This window comes from Centruroides sculpturatus, unplaced genomic scaffold (genome assembly GCF_000671375.1).
Source record: "Centruroides sculpturatus isolate CEXI.00-Female unplaced genomic scaffold, Cexi_2.0 scaffold1640, whole genome shotgun sequence".
NCBI classification, from domain to species: Eukaryota; Metazoa; Arthropoda; class Arachnida; order Scorpiones; family Buthidae; genus Centruroides; species Centruroides sculpturatus.
This window is the reverse complement of record NW_019386434.1, coordinates 45,866-65,918: the sequence shown is the minus strand read 5'-3', so window position 1 is coordinate 65,918 and position 20,053 is coordinate 45,866. Positions and strand designations below refer to the sequence as shown.

The following is a 20,053-nucleotide window of genomic DNA, read 5'->3' as shown; positions in this document are numbered from 1 at the left end:
CATCCGTTGGCGTGGTTTTCCAGCCTTTGTGGTCTGTGGATGCATTGCCACAGAAACACCAAGGCTAGGTTGATTCCTCACATCTGTTGAGGGCATTGCAGTAGCCATGCTTGGGCCGGCGCAGCTTTCACCACCGGTAACCAAGGGAGACTGTGGCCTATTTTTCAAATGTGAGCCTCTGCCTAACCCACGAACACGTACCTTGTTAACCCGGGCAATATCTGAGCCGGTATCACACTTCAGTCTGGTTACTACCATGATAAATATCTCCACAGAATGTGGGTGTGGTCACTCTTAGCTTCATTTCTCCCCATAGACCTTACTGGCATGGATGTCCCTACCAGGAGTTGGTGCTCCAGCCTGCATTGCTCTATGGTTCAGTAAAATTACTGGGCTCTCCCACCATGACCAGGTAGTGACCACGGGAGAGTTATTATTATTATTATTATTATTATTATTAACCCATCTTGATTATATATATATAGATATATTTATTTATATAGTATAGAATTTATTTATTATATATGTTATGTCAATAACAAAATTTTCTGTTAACTGATTTTTATATATATATTAACAGTTAACAGAAAATTTTGTTTGAAATAGATATAAAATATTTTGAAGATTAGAACAATCACATTTTGTCTCAAAATGAGTCACTGGCATCATACAATAAATTTACCATTACATCTCAAACAATGAACACAATGTGCCTTCAATTTTATCACTGATCTTATCACAACTCTGAGCAAAAAATGAGATATTGGATTCTCTCATTTCTCTGTCAAATGGTTACAGATATATCACAAATTTATTCAAACTAATCAAGCCTATGCACATTGCAATTTTGAGTGTACATTAATTTTACTTAATATGAGTGTCATTTTCCCAACAAAGTCACCTGACTTTGCTTGGGAAAATGACACACACATTCAGCTAGTAATGTAATAAAAATAGATAATTTTTAATATTGTGAAGAAATTTTTTCAGAGATTAAGATTACAAATTTATCTCTTCTTTTCAATGCAATTATATACTTTAATAGTTAAAATAAAAATTATATTTACAATAATGTAATTTGAATCATTTCTAAAATTTTTTACTTTAATTAATTGAATTATTACGAAATTAAAAAAATGGGATCAAAAAACTTTTAAGTGGAAATATCAATTCTAAGTTTAAAATAATTTTATCTCAAATATGATACTAAAGATATTAAATTTTAAATAAAGATAGAAAACAATAGCAAAACTGAATTATGATAAATTATTTATTTAGTGAATTCAAAAACACTTGAAAAAAATTTTATTTTAAAGTAAAGCATTTGAGAAATACATAATAATAAAATTCATATAAAACATTGTTTGTATCCCTTATTGTTATTGTTGCCTTAACTTATGTTTATGTAAAATAGTTATTAATTCAATACATCATGTAAGAGTTGTGTCAAATAGTTTATAATTTACACAAAATTGTACTTTCAATAAATCATTTTTACTATAATTGTGAAATACATGGTTATTATAAAATTTTACATATGTATTTCCTATCATAGCATATGTAAAAATTCTTTGTGATGTCAATAACTGCATAGGAATAATCACAAGGAACTATAAATAGCATAAATCATATAAAATAATTTTTAAATTATTTTAAAGGACTGTTTTAAGTATGGTAAATAGTTGCATATATTTAGGTCAATACTGTACTTAAATAAAGTACATATAAGGTATTATAAATAAAGTGAACCAGTCCCATAACTTGGAAATGACTGAAAGTTGGAGGGGATGGACTAATTAGGCCAAACAAGGTGTATGGGATACATGTCCAAAAGATGACAAATGTGTATTTCAGAGTTCTTCAGACTATGAGGTTTGTGGGTGTTTCTCACCAAAAGCTAATGGTACATGTTGTCAAAAATGGTACTTATTAGAAAATACATGAAAATCTACGTAATATTTACTTTTGGGTAATTTTTGATAACTTGCACAATTTCAAGTAAAGTAAATATAAACATGTAAGTCAGGAAAGGCAACCAGGTAAGCATGTAAACAGTGCACCTGTTGTTAGCATGTATGTTTATAGTTTTATGCACCTTCTTTGCCCATAATTAGTCTAATCCTCCAATCTTTAGTCATTCCCAAGTTATAAGACTACTTTACTATTTGTAATACCCTATATACGTACATATGTATATTTATGACAATAATGATCCAATTATAAGCAACTACTATCCATGCAATGACAAATGCTATAAACATCTCAAAAATATCATACATCTAATTAGTTAGTAAATGATGCATTTAACATGCATTTTATATATATTGTAAATATTTAAAATACATTTATTTTTAAAATGAAATGTAATAAAAACATACTTGTTTTTCTTCTAATAAGTGTAATTCTTGGCAATCAGTTACTCCATTTTCCTTCAGTCTTGAAAGTTTTCTGTTTAAAAACAATAGTAATAAGAAACAAAAAGATGTGTTAAAATATAAAATGTTTAATTAATATTTTCAATTAGTTTGGTAATCAACAGCATAACAAGTCATTCAAATTAACTCTTAATATTTGATACAAATCATCATCTCAAGATTTCAACTGTTGCATTATATCAAACTTAACAATTAAGATCACTTTGTATATAATTTGAATACACTGCAATATAATTATTTGGAAATGTCTTGTAAATATTACCATTAAATATTAATCACAATCTTAGCATAATCATAAAAACTGAAAATCTTCATTCATTTAAGTTTTTAAGTCCATCGGTATCACCATTTCTTTCATTTTTTTTATATTTCTAATGCTGATAATCAGTTTGAAGTACTTGTAATTTGAATACTTAGATTACTGATGTCTCTTAAGAGATTAGGACGNTAAATATGCTTTTACTAACAATCTTTTTGTCCCACCTTCACATCTTCCTCTATCAAATTCTGGCATTTCTACATAAAACAATTTATTTCAAAATAAGATTAATTTTTAAATATGTATTTAATATATAGTAAACAGAAATATATTTTTCAAAGAAAATAAGACATTCTGGTAAAAGAAATAGCCATTTTAATCATTTAATGATTATTACTAATTTAAAATGCAAGTTTTATGAAAGATATTATCTAAAAATTAAAATTACTGCTTTTTATCAAATATTATGTTATTATAAATAAAATATTTGTCTTCAATTACTAATCTCAAAACATTTATTCAGAATAATATTTAAAAAGCAGCTTAATTGTGAAAACCAAATAAAACTTATTAAATAATGTTTTTAAATCTTTTTTAATCCTTTCTAAACTTACAAATTGGAATATGAAATACCTTAGAAAGAAATGTTTTCTTTCTAATTTTAAATGTTCTTTTTTCTAAGTTACATTCTACTTTAGCTTACATCATTATAACATTATATCAGCTTCTGAAAACACATGATAATATATTGTTTTCAACACCTATCCTGTGTTTTTAGGCATAGTTTAAGTGAATATTTTGCATAAGAAATTTTCTGGCTTAATTTTTGGTTAGTATTTTTAAATTTTATGACATTTTAATAAAATCAATGTTTTATTAAATAATACAAGGAAGATTATTAAAGCAGCACTTTTCTCATCTATATGAACATGATCACTGATTTCTCCTCTCCTCTCAAACATTAATGTACAATATTTTCCGGCATATAAGACAACTTTTTAACCCAGGAAAATCTTCTCAAAAGTCGGGGGTCGTCTTACATGCCGGGTGTCATCATATATGGCGAGTATATCCCAAACTCTATATTTTAACTGTAAAAGTCAGAGGTTGTCTTATACGCTGGAAAGTATGGTATACAAATTAAGTCAAACTAATATTTTAAAATAAAATCTTTAAAATTCTGTCATGTGCTCTTCTTGTTTATCTTGCATAACTCACCCATACAACTTCAATCTTTCATTATGCTCATTGTAGTATACCTAGCTAATAATACTTATCAAAGTATTGATAGTTAATATGTAATCAATATTTACATTTAATAAACTTTACTGATTGTACAGCAAAATTTTCTATTTTCATAAGTTTAAAAATGTTTTCATCTATGTAATATTTTAAACCTGAACATTTATAATATCTAACTGTAACAATTTATTGTTTTCAAATAAACAATTGACACTAATTGGTTATTTTATACTTATAAAGCTGCCAAATTTCATTTATGTATATAATCAAAAATTGATTGGCCTCTAATGGAATGTTATTTATAGAAACTTGATGAATTTTTACTTGAAACAAAGTTAGTATAATTTTGAGAAAATGATATATATTTATTTATGTATTTAACAATAAATTTATTAAAATTTTATGACATTTTAATAAAATCAATGTTTTATTAAATAATACAAGGAAGATTATTAAAGCAGCACTTTTCTCATCTATATGAATTTTCAAATTACAAAAATTAATTTTAAAAAATTAATTTAGTGACATCAGTTGTTAGTATAATATTAGATAAAAATTTTATCTCTGACTTTTTCTTATGAAATATAAAAAGTCAGCTTATTTGCTTAAAAAAATATTTATATCATCATATAGAAACAATCATATCATATATATAAAAATATATAAATGATTTTTTTAATCAAATAAAGCAAGTCCTCACTTAACATCATTTTGTTTAACACTATTTCATTATAGCATCACTAAGGAAAGATACAAGTACATTTGTAATTATTTACAATTATTGGGCTGCAATTTGAAAAAATTGTAGGCCTATAAATCCCCACTGTCATTTATCTGTATTTCCTTAATCTCGAGAACAGAGTCAGATACATAAAATCCGAGACCAGATATGGAAACCTTAGGGGCAGAAAGACCTGCTTAATTATATATGAACTACCAATGCAAACCGGAAGTCATGTTATTTCAATTCAAAAATTTCCCCTGAATGGAGTTACATAGATGATCAGCACAACAAAATAAATGTTAAAGGAAAATTATGATATACAGAGCAAGCCACCACTAATTTGAGGTGGAAAGCATATATTTTAAATTAAATATATTAAAAATATGATTAAAAATTTCAGCCCAGCATTGTGACAATGCTACAATACATAATTGCTTGTTGTTGTTGAATTTTTTTTGTAAACAGAAAATTGATTCTGAGGTGAGAAGTAAGTGCTAGCGATTGCAAGCACAATCAAACTATACCATGCTTGTCACTTAGCCTACAATAAAATTATTTTAGTTACATGTTGTTTTGCCACAAACCTATTGATGACATTAAGTGAAAACTTACTGTGTATTAAACTTAAATAAAGAATTTTATCTTCTCCTAATAGTTTACTTTTAACTATAAATAAAGTAAACTGAAAAAAGTGTATAATATTAGGTGTACAAATATGACTCCACCCTTTTTCAAGTAAATAAAAGACATTTGTTTCTTTTTAAAATGAAAGAAAGATTTATTCGAAGTATTTTCCATCAAAAGCTACAACAATTGCCCATCTATCAGGCAACAAACAGATTCTGGGAAAGAAGAAGTCTGGTTGTGTTGTTTTGAAGCAATCCAGTCATCAACCCAATTTTTGATATCCTCATAAAAACTGAACTGCTTTCCAGAAAGGTCTCTCTGCATGGGTTGAAACAAATTGTAATCTTAAGAAATAATATCTTATGAATACAGTGGGTGGGTAATATATCCCAGTGAAGTGCTTCTAGAGTTTCCTTGACTGGTCTTGCAACATATGGTCAAGCATTGTCATGTTGGAAAATGATCTTTTGGTCCCACCATATACACAACATAACCTTACTTCCATAAATATTCTGTTTTGGCATTGATGAATCTGGTTCATCTGGATGTACCCGTGCCTTTGGTTGTTTAGGATTGTTGAAGTAAAGTCATTTTTCATCTCCAGTAACAATTTGGTACAAAAAAACCTTTTCTTTTTTGTCTTTGAAGCAATAATTCACATATGGTTTTTTGACATTCAATGTCCCTTTCTTTCAATTCATATGGACCCAATTTCCTTGCTTTTGAACCATTTCCATTGCATGTAGACATTGGGATATGCATGGTTGGGTAATATTTAATGCAGCAACCAATTCCAATTGTGTTTGACAAGGATCTTCATTCAGTAATGCTTCCAATTCTTCATCTTGAAATTTTTTTTGGTGGTTTTCTATGCTCTTGTCAGGTGTTTCAAAATTATTATTTTAAACCATCGAAACCACTCTGCAAATTGTATTCAACAAAGCATGTTCACTATAAATTTCCAACAGCAAACAGTATGTTTCTTCTGTAGTTTCCTTTGCAATAAAATAACAAAGTGAAAATTTCCACAAATGTTTTTTGACACAAAACTCAACATTTTTAATGAGGTAAAAATAATTATTATTTACACTTTAAACAGACTTCACATGCTTACTTTTTAAAGAATGCTGTCAATCCTTTCAAATAAAGCTGTTGTAAGATTCAGTTGCATGCAAGCAGTATTACAAATGTCATCTATTAAAAAAAGGACGGAGTCATATTTATACACCCAATATACTATACAGGGTGAACTAAAAATAGGTGGACAGTAAATGATGACATTTATTGAGATTACATATACAATTATACTTACTAATACAATACAATACAATTTTATCAATGCAGGTGCTCAAACTGCTGCCCATCACAATTTACACAGCTTTGAAGTCTACATTTCACACTTCAACAAAATTTTTGCACAAGTATCTTCATGTATTAATTTCTTGAAATGCATCTCTGATGTAATTTTCCAATCATAACCATAACCAAGTAAAATATATAGCATTGTTATAGTATAACCCTAACACAAACCCTATGCCAACTAACATCCACCTATTTTTGGTTCACCCTGTATATTCTGACAAGTAAATTTCAAATCTCTTAATTATCATCCAAAATTTCTGTAGTCATATGTAGTCAGAGAATGCTATTAAAAGACTTAAGAGAGTAATTTATAGAAAAATAACTGATTACGATACAATAAATTTTAAGATTTCTTTTATTAAATCTCATTAACAAATGTATAACAATATGTACAATAGATTCCTAATTTAATGCTCTGAAAAAATTTAGTTTTCCAATAAATTCGTTCTTAAAAATAATTATATAAATAAATGAAACTACAGTGGGTGATCGATTAACGAACAGATCGGATAACGAACAAATCAGATAACGAACACTTTCGCGAAAGATTTTTATGTTCGGACAACGAACACATGATCAGATAACGAGCACCGCACAGAACGAACACAAGAAGAAGCAACGTAAAATAATGAATAACAATTGGTCTTCTCTTGTCTTCGGGCAACAATTCGAAACTTTTCGGAGTGTGGGAGACGTCGACATCGACGCTCAAGCTGGTATATACCAATCAGATAGTATTCCTCTGAACTTTGAAACTCTCTCTCGTAATTCCAGCCTTTTATTTTTCTGACAAAACAATTCTTTTATGTATTCACGAGACTGTCGGGCGGGCACTCGTTAAGTTTTGTGTCTGTTTTTCTTTTCGAAAGATGAGAGTATAATAGCAAAGGTATAAAGTGGACAGAAGATGTCTGATGTTGCTGTGCAGTATGGCGTGAACAGGTCTACCGTAGGCCGCAGTTCAATCTTATTTAAGAAAAATACTGTATAATCAAGACTCAAGCAGCTAAAAGAGTAACAAAAATCACATCTGAGATATAAAGAACATCGAAGAGTTCATAATGGAACCTGAAGTGGATCTGACGACAGAAGAACGCCAATAACTCTTGAATGAAGAACACCAATAAACTCGGCGAGATATGTTTTCTTCTGAAAAAGAGGATTAATGCCGATATCTGTTATTAAAGATCCTTTGAAGAAGTGGGAGGATGTCAGAACAACGGTCTTAGAATGGCATCCAAACCAGGTTGAGGCTTAAGGATTTCTACAATTGCAATGCTATTAATTACTTACGAAAAATCCTGAAGAAGAGAGAAAAGCAATCGATATTAGACAGATTCTTTAACCCTTTCAAATGGAAAAAAAACATGACTAATAAAAATGCAGAACTCTATGTATGTATTTTTATTATTACATATAAATAAACGTTGTAAGAAAGTATATACGTATATATATTTTTTTATTTTTGGGGGTCTCCAGAACGAATTAATTAAATTCCCATTAAAACCTATGGTAAATCGATAATCGGTTAACGAACAATTCGGACAGCGAACAAAGTCTTGGAACGGATTATGTTCGTTAACCGATCACCCACTGTATATTACTTTTTATTATTCTCATTTTTTCTGATAAACAATTATTTTGTGCAAATTACAAGTTTTCTAATCATTTATTCATTACTGACATTATTCTGAAGATCCAACATCGTAAAATCAGTTATATATACAAGAAAAATACAGTGATCAAAAAGTCATGCATATCAAAATATTAGTTTGTATAAATTATGTTAAGTTATTTTAATTATGTCTTGCATCATAAAATGACACTATAGTGACTGTTGATTATTAGTTGAAACTCTGACTTGTGTGAAAATCATAAAATTGGCTGCAGTATAGTTTTGTTCATTGACAAAGTAAAATGGTTTTTTCCAAGAATGATGAATTTTCTTTGTTGAGCATTATTTCACCAGTCACTCTTATGCATATGTTGCAGACAACTTTTATTGAAAATATACAAATTCTGCATTCCCTAATAATTTGATGATAACCAGATTAATCAACCATTTTTGGAAATGTGGATCAGACAGGAAGGGCCCATTATCTTCCATTTGACAGAAGCTAAACTGGTTGATATGGACAGCGCATTGAGGAGTTCACCTTCAAAAAATCTCAGAAAACTAGCAGTGCAATCAGGGATATATGGAAATGCTCAGAAAGCTATGTCTTCCTGCATATCATGTATCAATATGATCTGTCCAGAAAGTGAAGAACCCAGATAAATAAAAGTGTATAAACCACTGCATCTGGCTTCAGCCATTTGTTGAAGGGCACAGAATTGAGAAGCTTGATAGGATTTTTTCACTGAGAAAGCATGGTTTTACCTCAGTGGCTATGTGAATAGTCAAAACAATAGGATTTGAGCCTTTGATAATCCACATATTTTGCATGAAAAACCTTTGCACAAACAAAAAATTGGAGTGTAATGTGCAGTATTATGTTGTCAAATGGTGGGACCTAATTTCTTTGAAAAGACAATGATTAGCACACTGTATCAGGATATCATCACATTCCTGGAGACAGATGAATGTAATTGCTGGTTTTATAGCAATAGCAAGATGGTACCATGTGTTAGAAGTTGAATGAAACACTGCAGTTCTTGTGAAAATTCTTTGGTGACTGTCTTATTTCAAAAAGACTGTAGCCTCATGATCACCATATTTTTCACCCCCTAATATTTTCCTCTGAGAATATTTCAAAGGAGCAGTTCATAAAAGTAATCCACACACAACAGAATGAACTAAAGAAAAACATTATAATGGCAAGCACTAGCATCAGTTTTCAAGTGTTTCACAAGGTAGCATCAAATATGGTAGAGTTCATGCTTGTGCTAATGAACAAAGAGGCTCTTTCAAACATATGCTGTAATAACATGATTTAATTTTGCTTTTCTTGAAGATCAGATTGTAGGCTTTGTTTTTATTATCTTCTGTAATTTCGTACAATAACCTCACAAAATAAAATTGATTTCTAACACATGTGCATAGCTTTTTAATCATTCTGCATAAAAAAATGGAAAAAATTATATAAATTATTATATTATTTTGTTTTTTAGTACAGTGGGTGATCAACAAACAAATCAGATAATGAACACTTTTGCGAAAGATTTTTATGTTCAGACAACAAACACCTCACAGAACAAACACAAGAAGCAGCAATGTAAAATAATGAATAACAATTGGTCTTCTCTTGTTTCAGGCGACAATTCACTTTTCAGAGCATGGGAGACATCGACATCGACGCTCATCCAGGTATATACTGATCGGATACTATTCCTCCAAACTTTGAAACTCTCCCTTGTAATTTCAGCCTTTTATTTTTCTGACAGAAACAATTCTTTTATAGTATTCCCAAGACTGTTGGGCAGGCACTCGTTAAGTTTTGCATCGGTTTTTATTTTCGAAAGGTGAGATTATAATAGCAAAGGTAGAGAGTGGTCAGAAGATGTCTGATATTGCTGAGCAGTATGGCTCAAACAGGTCTACAGTAGGCTGCAGTTCAACCTTATCTAAGAAAAATACAGTATAGAGACTCAAGCAGCTTAAGGAGTAACAAAAATCACATCTGAGAAATAAAGAACGTAGAAGAGCTCATAATGGAACCTGAAACAGATCTGATGACAAAAGAATGCCAAGAACTCTTGAATGAAGAAAACCAAAAATTCGGCGACGTATGTTTTCATTTGAAAAAGAGAATTAATGCTGATGTCTGCTATTAAAGATCTTTTGAAGAAGCGGGAGGATACCAGAACAGCGGTCTTAAAATGGCATCCAAACCTGGTTGATGTTAATAGGCTTAGGGATCTCTACAATTACAATTCTATACTTTTGAAACATCCTGAAAAAGAGAAAAAAGCAATTGACATTATACAGATTCTTTAACTCCCACAAATAGAAAAAACATGACTAATAAAAATGCAAGACTGTGTATATATGTATTTTTATTATTACATATAAATAAATGTAGTAAGAAAGTATATATTTTTTTATTTTTTAAAGTCTCCAGAATGAATTAATAAAATTTCCATAAAAACCTATGGTAAATCGATAATTGGTTAACAAACAATTCAGATAGCAAACAAAGTCTTGGAACAGATTATGTTCGTTAACTGATCACCCACTGTATATCATTTATTAATAATTTATTGAACATTATTAAAAGATTATGAGAAAATATTCTAATCATCATTACCTTATCCAAAATAATAATTTTCATTTCCTTATTATGGTGTGCATTATGGCCAGTTTCCAGCTTTTCTCACAGAAAAAGAAATGGTTAAAATTCTTGCAGATAACCAAAAAAAATCTATCTACAATTTCCATTGCATAGTTTCAATTTTATAAATTTTTCCCAAATGTTTTTAGCACATCATTGTGACTGTAAAAAATGGATTCCAATAATTTGTGAAAGCATTTACTGTTTATCAGATCATGTTAATAGTTGCATTAAAACATGAAAATTATCAACCCAAAGTGATGAGATTAGTCCCAATAATCATGTACAATCTTCACTGCAATGGAAAAGTTGACTGAAAGCAGCAGCATTCTTCCCATTACAGGATGACATCAAAAACACTCAAAACTAGAAGGATATCTTGGCGTAATCTACATTTGTCAGCACTAATCCTCAGTAGATAAAAGGAGCCAGAAACCCGAATGGAAAAGGATGAACTAACAAGACGTCTTAAGATTTACCATTCCAATTTTAAAGAAGAATTCTTTTAATCTTTATTGGTTTCTTTTGTTTTTAAGGAACGTTTTTAAATGTGGGCAGTTGTGTAGTCTAAAAAGGAAGGTTCAGATGTGTATGACTTATTCTAGAACACTAAATAAAAATGGTGATTGTCTGAAATAATTTTTAGACGACTTTGTCTTTAATTTGTACAAAAATCAAAACCACTCTGTTAACATCATTTCACTGCAGTTTCAAGTAGGAACTGGCCTTTACTCAATATACAATTATCAGAATTTAATACTGTAAATGTCAAAATTCATTGTTCTGAATTTGATGAAATGATAAATGCTTGCTTATAAAACAAAGTTAATAATGACAACCTGTGGCTATAGAAATTTTGGGTAGATTTTAATGCAGATTTGTAATCCAAAAATGAATGATTCTGATTCTAGAAAAACAATTGTTCTTGAGAAATATAGTAATGGACAAATAAATAAGATAAAAATAGAAATAAAATAATCAAACTTTAAACTATGATTTAAAAAATAAATTTACAAAATAAAAAGAAGTATTCTTTATAAACACAAGCTAACCTTTCTTTATCTTCTAGGATAAGTTGATTTAAATATGTCTGTAGTTCAATTTCTTGTTGAATTCTACGTTCTTCTAAAACATTCCATCGACGTTTCTTTGCCATTCTTAATTGGCTAGCAATATCATCACCAAAGTTTAGTCGTTGCTCTTTTGCTAAATCACTTGCTTGAATAAAACACAATTTAATGTCTTTATTTAATTTTTTATTTCAGAAATATATATTTATTTAAAATGGTATTACTTAAATATAAATTAACAACTTAATGAGATTTTATTATGTTTATTTTTTCTTAATATTCAATGACTAATCTTTTATTTTATTAGATCTGACAATTTCAGTTTTAATTAAACTTTTTCATCTGAAAATCCAATGAAAAATATTTTACATTTAACAGGTTCATAAAATTGATCATTATTTTTAAAAATAAATAACACCAAGTACAAGCATTTTAAATATTTTTCATCCTTTTTAATTTAAGTAGATGTTTTTATTATTTACAAAATAAAATCAATACAACAATTGGCTAAATATCACAAGTGATATTTAGCCAGTCAGAAGTGTTATTAAGTAAGTATTTTCTAAATTTTGACATTAATTGTTGATAATCAATGATTTTTTCTATGAGTTGTAATATTTTTATATCATATATACTATATTTACTTGTGTATAAGACCATCTTTTTGATTGTTTTGATCTTGAAAGTCACACCTTGTCCTATATACGAGATTGTATATAGGACAAGATGTGACTTTCAAGATCAAAATAAAGAAAATTAGATATATTAATATGAGGATACAATCTCTGTAAGAATACTTTAAATTCAATAGATATTTTACTGTAATTTATAGAATTGTATTTATGAATATGTTTTGTGTCGTAATAAGTGCAAATCCAATGGTCATTGCTATACAGAATTTGTATTGATACATAGAGGATCTCACAAGAAAAATAATTGCAGAATTTTTGATATAATTTGATAGTAATCTGTCCTTCCAGTGCAGCTAGCCCTTTACGTATAATAGTTGTTTTATCACTAACAGACAGTTCAGTAAATAAATTATCCATAATTCCAATTCACCAATACCAGAATATCCATAATTCAATAAAACTGGAATAATGAAATCAATCTCATCAAATTTTTTCAAAATTCAAATATGTATCCAATAAAGGACAAATATGCACTGGTACCTACTAATTTCAAACAATCTAGAGTTAGAGATGAATAGTTCTGGTTGAAGCTGATTTGGACTCTAAACTACTACAAACAGTTACACAGAGTGTTGATAGTTCCGAGTCTGGAACTACCAATACATTCTTCATTTAGTACTTTTATGAATACAGCTTTTAATGAAACAGTAAATTCTTATCTAAATTTGAACATAAAACTAATTGACAATATTCCATGACTTTTAACCTACTGTTATTGTGGTTATCATGAAGTGTCAGGTAGATCAAATTGGGAGGAGAGTGAGGTTCAGATTTCATGGAAGTCTATATTTCCTCCCCAAGTCCCAGAGAATAAGTAGAAAAAATTTGGTACAGATTGAGCAAAAGGTTTAGAAGTTAATAAGGGGAGCAGGGTGTTGAGACTTAACAGTACTCTATATTTCCCTCAAAGTTCCATAGAGAATAAGCAGGAAAAATTTGGTGAAGATCTACTAAAAAGCTAAGAACAGAAAGACATAAATATTCTATTTTATACACACACACACACACACAAAATTGATGAGTAATGTCAAGTCCAAAAGCAATTCTGACAGAACATGATTCCATGGAACCATCTAGTCCAACAGATTAAGCAGTTCCAAGAAACCATTTCGTTGGAATAGTTTTGCAAATAAATCAGTTCCAACAGTTCCAGTTTCAGAAGCAGAACTGGATTTTTCCCACCTGTAATCCAGAGTTTGAACATTATATTAATATAGACTAATATAATTTAAATAAGTTCAATAATCTATTATTTAAAAATTTAAATTTTGTCCAAAAAAATTAGATTTAAAATGATGAAAATAATAATCAGCGGATATTTTGTGAAACAACTTTTTTGACTGATGGAAAAAAAAATTTTAAGTGAAATGAAAAATATTGATAAAAATTGATATCCTGTGAATGAATGGACAGAACTTGATAAAATTTGATACACAGGTAAAAAAAAATTTGCAGATGATACTCATATTTTGTCCGGATGTCACATATATCTTTTAATTTTTTAATAAAATGTGAATTCGAAAAGACAAAGTGTTCTAATTCCAGTATACTAAGGTTTGGTTTGTTAAGCTATTTAGTTCACTCGCTTACTTGACAATTACCTCTACTGAGCCTTATGATAATAAAATAAATAAATGATATTTAACTAATTAGTAAAAAAACTATTACCTCTCTGAAGATATTTGATAGCATCATCATAACTCTCTAACTCTAAAAGTGCTTGGCCAAGGAAAAAATGACCTTTTACAGAAGTGCTGTCCATATCTAATGCTCTTCTGCAATCTTGACAAGCTAATTCCCATTGATGCAACTTCAAGTAACACAGAGCTCGATTTGTGAAGTATGTGGGAATTAGAGGATTTTTAATCTGTAAAAAGTTTACAAAAAAATGAGAACAAATTTAATTAATATTACACAAAATTAAATTTATAAAGTATTCTGTAAGTCATATAACAAGAGCTAACTGTATATGCTTTATGTGCATTATTAAATACATTAGATTGCATTAATTACTGATATTTGAGACCAAACTACATTAAAAGATAAGATTTAAACTCTGTTTTTTAGAATTAACATAACAAGACTAAATATATATATATATATATATATATAACCTATTTTAAATTGTAAAGAAATAAATATATAATATTTTGAAATAAGAATGTGTTTCTAAATAAAGAATTAAATAATTGAAGTTAATGTTAAGTCATAAATATTTCTTTATTCAAACAAAATGTAATTTTGTTCAATTTTAATATTTCTTAGACTGAAATTATAAAATGGTAATTAATAAATAACTAAATGCAATTCTAATGATCTATCTAAGTCTTCACCAAAATAAATGTGTATTAATTACTACGAAATCTCTCTCCTACATTATCATCAAATTACATTGACACTATGTTGAGTAAAAACCCCTTTTATAAGCAACTTTTCTCAATTGAAATAGTTATCATGAATAAATAATATTGGGTTGTTTTTTTTATGGGGAAAAAATGATTTTCTTATAATATATAAATATTTTATTAAAATATATATTGACCATTTTGGCAAAATACTGTTGCCATCTTTCTGGTAGTAGCATAATTCCATGTTTCATAAAAGTTTTGATCTTTGCTTACAAAAACTGATCCAAGTGATTTTTGTCATCGTCATTTCAAGTGAATGCCTTACAGTTTAAAAAATTTTGTAAAGACCAGAACAAGTAATAATCTGAAGGTGCCGGATCTGGTGAATATGGTGGATGTGGTAGCACATCCTATCCAAGCTGTAACAGTTTCTGATGAGTTACCAAACTTGTGTGAGGTCTGGCATTATCATGATGAAATACACCTTTTTCTGTTGATCAATTCTGGCCTTTTCTGCTTGATGGTATCACTCAATTTGTCCAGTTGACAGCAGTACACTTCTGAATCAATTGCAGAATGGTCTAGTAGAAGCTCAAAAAAAAAATTCCCTTAAAATCCCACCAAAGAGAACATCTCTTTCTGTAAGAACATGTGGATCTTTGAAATGAAACAAAGTTGTTTCAAGTTATCATAAACAGTTCAATTTGACAAATTTAATCTTTTAACAATTTCTTGTGTTATTATTTGGCAATTTGCTTCAATTAATACCTTCATTTTGTCTTTATCAGCTTCAACTGGCCTTCCAGAACAAGGTGCATCTTCAATATTGAAATTGCCAGAACAAAATTTTGTGAACCAGTTTTGGCACCGTCATTCTGTCAACACATCATCTCCATTCATGTCACAATTTTTTTCTTGCTTGAACAACACTTTTATTTTTTTGTTAATAAAAAAGCAAAATATACCAAAAATGCTGCTTTAGATCTTCCATATTTGATGGGACAACAAAAATAACAATTGCACAGAATCAAACAAAATTTTTACAAATATGCCATGAAATGTCAGTTGTCAAAATATATAATGACAATATGGTTTAAAATGAAATTGGCGGGTAAAAATACAACTAAATCCTTTCATAGTAAAAAAACGAAATTATTTTCTGAACAACCTAATAAATGGAAAATTTCTACTGAATTTAAAGAAAATTGTCATCATATATATAATTTATTATTTGATGTATATAAAATTATATATCTTCAAAAAATTGTATTTGGATCAATGGTGGATCCAAGGAAAGAATTACAATGGGACCATACACTACACAAAAAAATTTTAAATTTATTTGTTTGAACTTCAAAATGTTTACATGTTAATGAAAGGTAATCATTAATTATTCAAATATTTTTAATTTTTGAGTTAGCTTCTCCTTTGAATACTTCTAGATCTACTACTGATTTGGATGAAACAAAGCATTTTTAGAAAGGAAATAAAAAGAATGAACGATAGTTGAAACAAGAAAAATAATCAGTAATCTTATAAAATTAAATCATTTAAATAAATTTTAAAAATTATAGCTTAAATTTTTAATAAGAGCACAAGAATCAACCTACATTATTAATATTGAAATTTTAAACACAAAATAAAAATGCAAAACAATATACAATAATTCAAGAATGTGAACAAAAATACGTTTATTCAGATATATTTCAAAATCATCTGTAAAATTACATTAAAAACTAAATCAACAATTGTGACTAAAATCTAATAACTGGCAAATTGTCTCTCTCAAGAATCAACAAATTCAATCACACAAAGCATACTAACACATTAGAATTTATAGTTAAAAATGTTTAAAAAAAAACTAATGTTTAAAAACAGGTTTAAGCAGACAAACTAGTTCTGTAATGATGAAACTATACACATTCATGACAGATCTTTCTTTATAGACAAATGTTGAAGCCAAATCTCTTATCTTTCCTATCAACAAACTTCTGTTGGAACTGCTAATATACTATTTATATTTAAGTAAAAAATTGAATATGCCAACTGATAACTGAAAATATTCAAAGAGACTAATGCTAAAAATATGTTTATACATAACAAAATAATGAAATTGTAGCTCTCACATGAAAAATTACAATTTTTCAGTTAAATTCTATGCTATGTTTTCTTTCTAAAGGTATAAAATACTTGTGTTGACAAAATTGCATGTTTTTTTTTTGTTTGTTTTTTTTTCAAAATTTGATCCTAAAAACTAAAGAAAAAAAAAATCAAATTTCAACTTGCAGTTACTTATTTAAATTTTCATCAATTCTCATCAAAGTTTGTTTGTTTATAAAGAAAAAATATCACTCTTTCAAGTGATGTTAGTAAAAGTTCATTACTATTACTTTTTTTTTTAACCAACATCGCAATAACCTCCTCTTTTTAGAGACCAAAAGTATTTTTATTTCAAAAATAAATGATGCTATGCATATTTTCGACTGATTGAACTGAAATTAAAGATTGGAGCTACTATGATGAAGACGTCCGCTTAAATAGGATTTTTATAAATTCAACCTCCATGGGTATAAAATAAGGGATGATGGAGGATGTAAATGTATTAGTTTGAACCTATCAGTACCTAATGGAACGAATAAATTAAGATGAACAAAATAATTTTTAGTTCTAAATGTTTACAATAGATGGCGTTAGTAGTATTTTAAAACGCGCTATCGTTCTTTTGTCTGTCGTCCCTATTGTTGGTGACGGTGCATGTTTGTCGTTGTTTTGTCGGTTAGACTTTTTTAAAATGGCTAAAGAAAATCTGAACGTTAATGGAGAAGTTGAAGAATGTACTGTCGTCTCTATTGTTGGTGACAGTGCATGTTTGTTTCGTGCTCTCTCTTATTTAATGTATGGAACACAAGATAGAGCGATGGAGGTGCGTTCAGAAATTCAGATATGTGGTTAATGACTGGAGCAAATTTTCAATTATGACCCTCGAGAGGAATGGTGATAACTACGTAACATCTGACGAATATTTTGCTGATATGATGAAAAATGCTACTTATGGCGGATTTTGTGAGTTAATAGCAGCAGGATTAATATTCCCATTTAAGTTTGAAGTTTATAGAAACGGTCTTATATATACGGAATCTGGATCTAATGACTATCCGGTAAGGCGATTACGATTCAGCCAAGATTTGTCCAGTGGGCATTTTGATGCCTATCTTCCCATAGCAGCAGAGGAAATTACTTGTCGTCGTATGGAGGTAGCTGTAGAAGAACATGATTTTGGAATTGATACACCTTCGCAACTTAAAGTTGATGAGGGTTGTCAGGAGGTACCTGTTTTAGAGCGTGAACATTCACCTATTGTATCTTCAATAAATTTTGATAAAAATTTAATAAGAAGTTTATTGTCCCAATTTGAGTCTGTGACATTAATAGAAAAACAGAAAAACAAACGTAGGGCAAGGTTTACTAATTACACACGAAAAAATCAAATAAAAAAGGCACAAAAAAAATATGGACAGACTCTACCTGAATCCCACCATAAAGTTGTGTCTAAATATAAGAAAAAAAACCCTGATGTACAGAGGCAAGCTGTCGCCACCTATCAGGCTGCACACCCTGAAAAACACAGGCAATCTGTCGCCACTTACCAGGCTGCAAACCCTGAAAAACATAGGCAAGCTGCTGCACTATATCAGGCCAGGAATACCAATGTGCATAGAGTGATTTAGTCACGGTATAGAGAAAATACAATTCAGCGTGTATGGAGAAGCAAGTTGCTTTCGGGTTTGGCGTATGACTCAGATATTGCTTATGGAACTGACAGCAGTGTAGTCCTAGGTTCTATGACGTACAAGTGTCAGTGGTGTAACGCCTTGAAGTGGAAAGATGAGACACCTGGCATGTGTTGTAGTGCCGGTAAAGTACAACTTGAGCCGTTTAAACAACTGCCTGAACCACTTTACAGTCTGGTTAATGATTTACACCCAAATCATGTACACTTCATGGATAATATCTGAAAATATAATGCCTGTTTTCAAATGACTTCCTTTGGTGGAAAACAAATAAAAGAAGGCGGTTTGTCAGCAACTTTTAAAGTTCAAGGACAACTCTAACATTTAATTGGAAGTATATTACCAGAACCTGGGCAGGATGCACAGTTTCTGCAAATTTATTTCGTCGGTGAAGATGATAGAAAAGCTAATATTCGATGTTCTAAATTTCCTGATTTGAGACCAAATTTAATCAAACAATTGCAGCTCATGTTACGTGAGGTGAACCCATACATAAAAGATCTAAAACCAGCTATTGATAAAATATTGCCTTCAGAGTCATTCAAGGTCATAATACATGCAGATAAAAAACCACAAAGAGAACACAGAGGCAGATTTAATGCATTAACGGCAAATGAAGTGGCTGTTGTATTGGTAGATCAGCATTTTGACCGAAAAGACATCATCCTCGAAAGCCGAAGTAACTCACTTCAGCGTATCAGTGAGATACATCGAGCTTATGATGCGCTGCAGTACCCGTTGATGTTTTGCTGGGGGGGTGATGGCTATTCAATCAACATACCACAATGCGATCCCACAACTAAGTTTCCCTTGAAAAAAACAGTCTCTGCTGTAAGTTTTTATTGATACAGAATAATGATCAGAGAAGAAGATAACTTTTTGGTTAAATATCGCGTTCTTTTTAGTCAATATTTGGTAGATGAATACGAAAAAATAGAAACTGAAAGACTAAACTACATAAAAAACAATCAAGCCAAATTGCACGCAGATAATTATATTCATTTAAAAGATGCAATTGGACAGCATGATACTCATTCATTCATTCATTCATTTATTTTTAACATGTAGTATTTACATATTTCCTGACCCCGCTGAGGCATTATCAGGAGAGAAACATTACAATAAATTTAAATTAACATTACAATATATGAATATAACAATACAATTTATATATATGCATTTTTCGTTACACTTAAAAAAAAATATCTTAATAATATCTAATTTATCTCTTG

At 29.4% G+C, this 20,053-nt stretch overlaps 2 protein-coding genes across 2 annotated transcripts in view; one reads left to right on the top strand and one right to left on the bottom strand.

Moving 5' to 3' along the window:
* LOC111614950 (E3 ubiquitin-protein ligase CHIP-like) overlaps positions 1-14,579 on the bottom strand; it is a gene marked incomplete at its 5' end in the record, with an annotated part of 36,271 nt that extends 21,692 nt beyond the window's left edge. The window contains 3 exons of the mRNA XM_023356323.1: positions 2,379-2,448; positions 11,973-12,138; positions 14,351-14,579. Of these exons, the coding sequence (XP_023212091.1) occupies positions 2,379-2,448; positions 11,973-12,138; positions 14,351-14,579 (465 nt within the window). The remainder of the gene's footprint in view (positions 1-2,378; positions 2,449-11,972; positions 12,139-14,350) is intronic.
* Positions 14,580-19,289: 4,710 nt separating this feature from the next.
* The window catches only part of LOC111614952, an 11,895-nt gene continuing 11,131 nt past the window's right edge, over positions 19,290-20,053 (top strand). Inside the window, 1 exon segment of the mRNA XM_023356326.1 lies at positions 19,290-19,840. Within this exon segment, the coding sequence (XP_023212094.1) occupies positions 19,290-19,840 (551 nt within the window).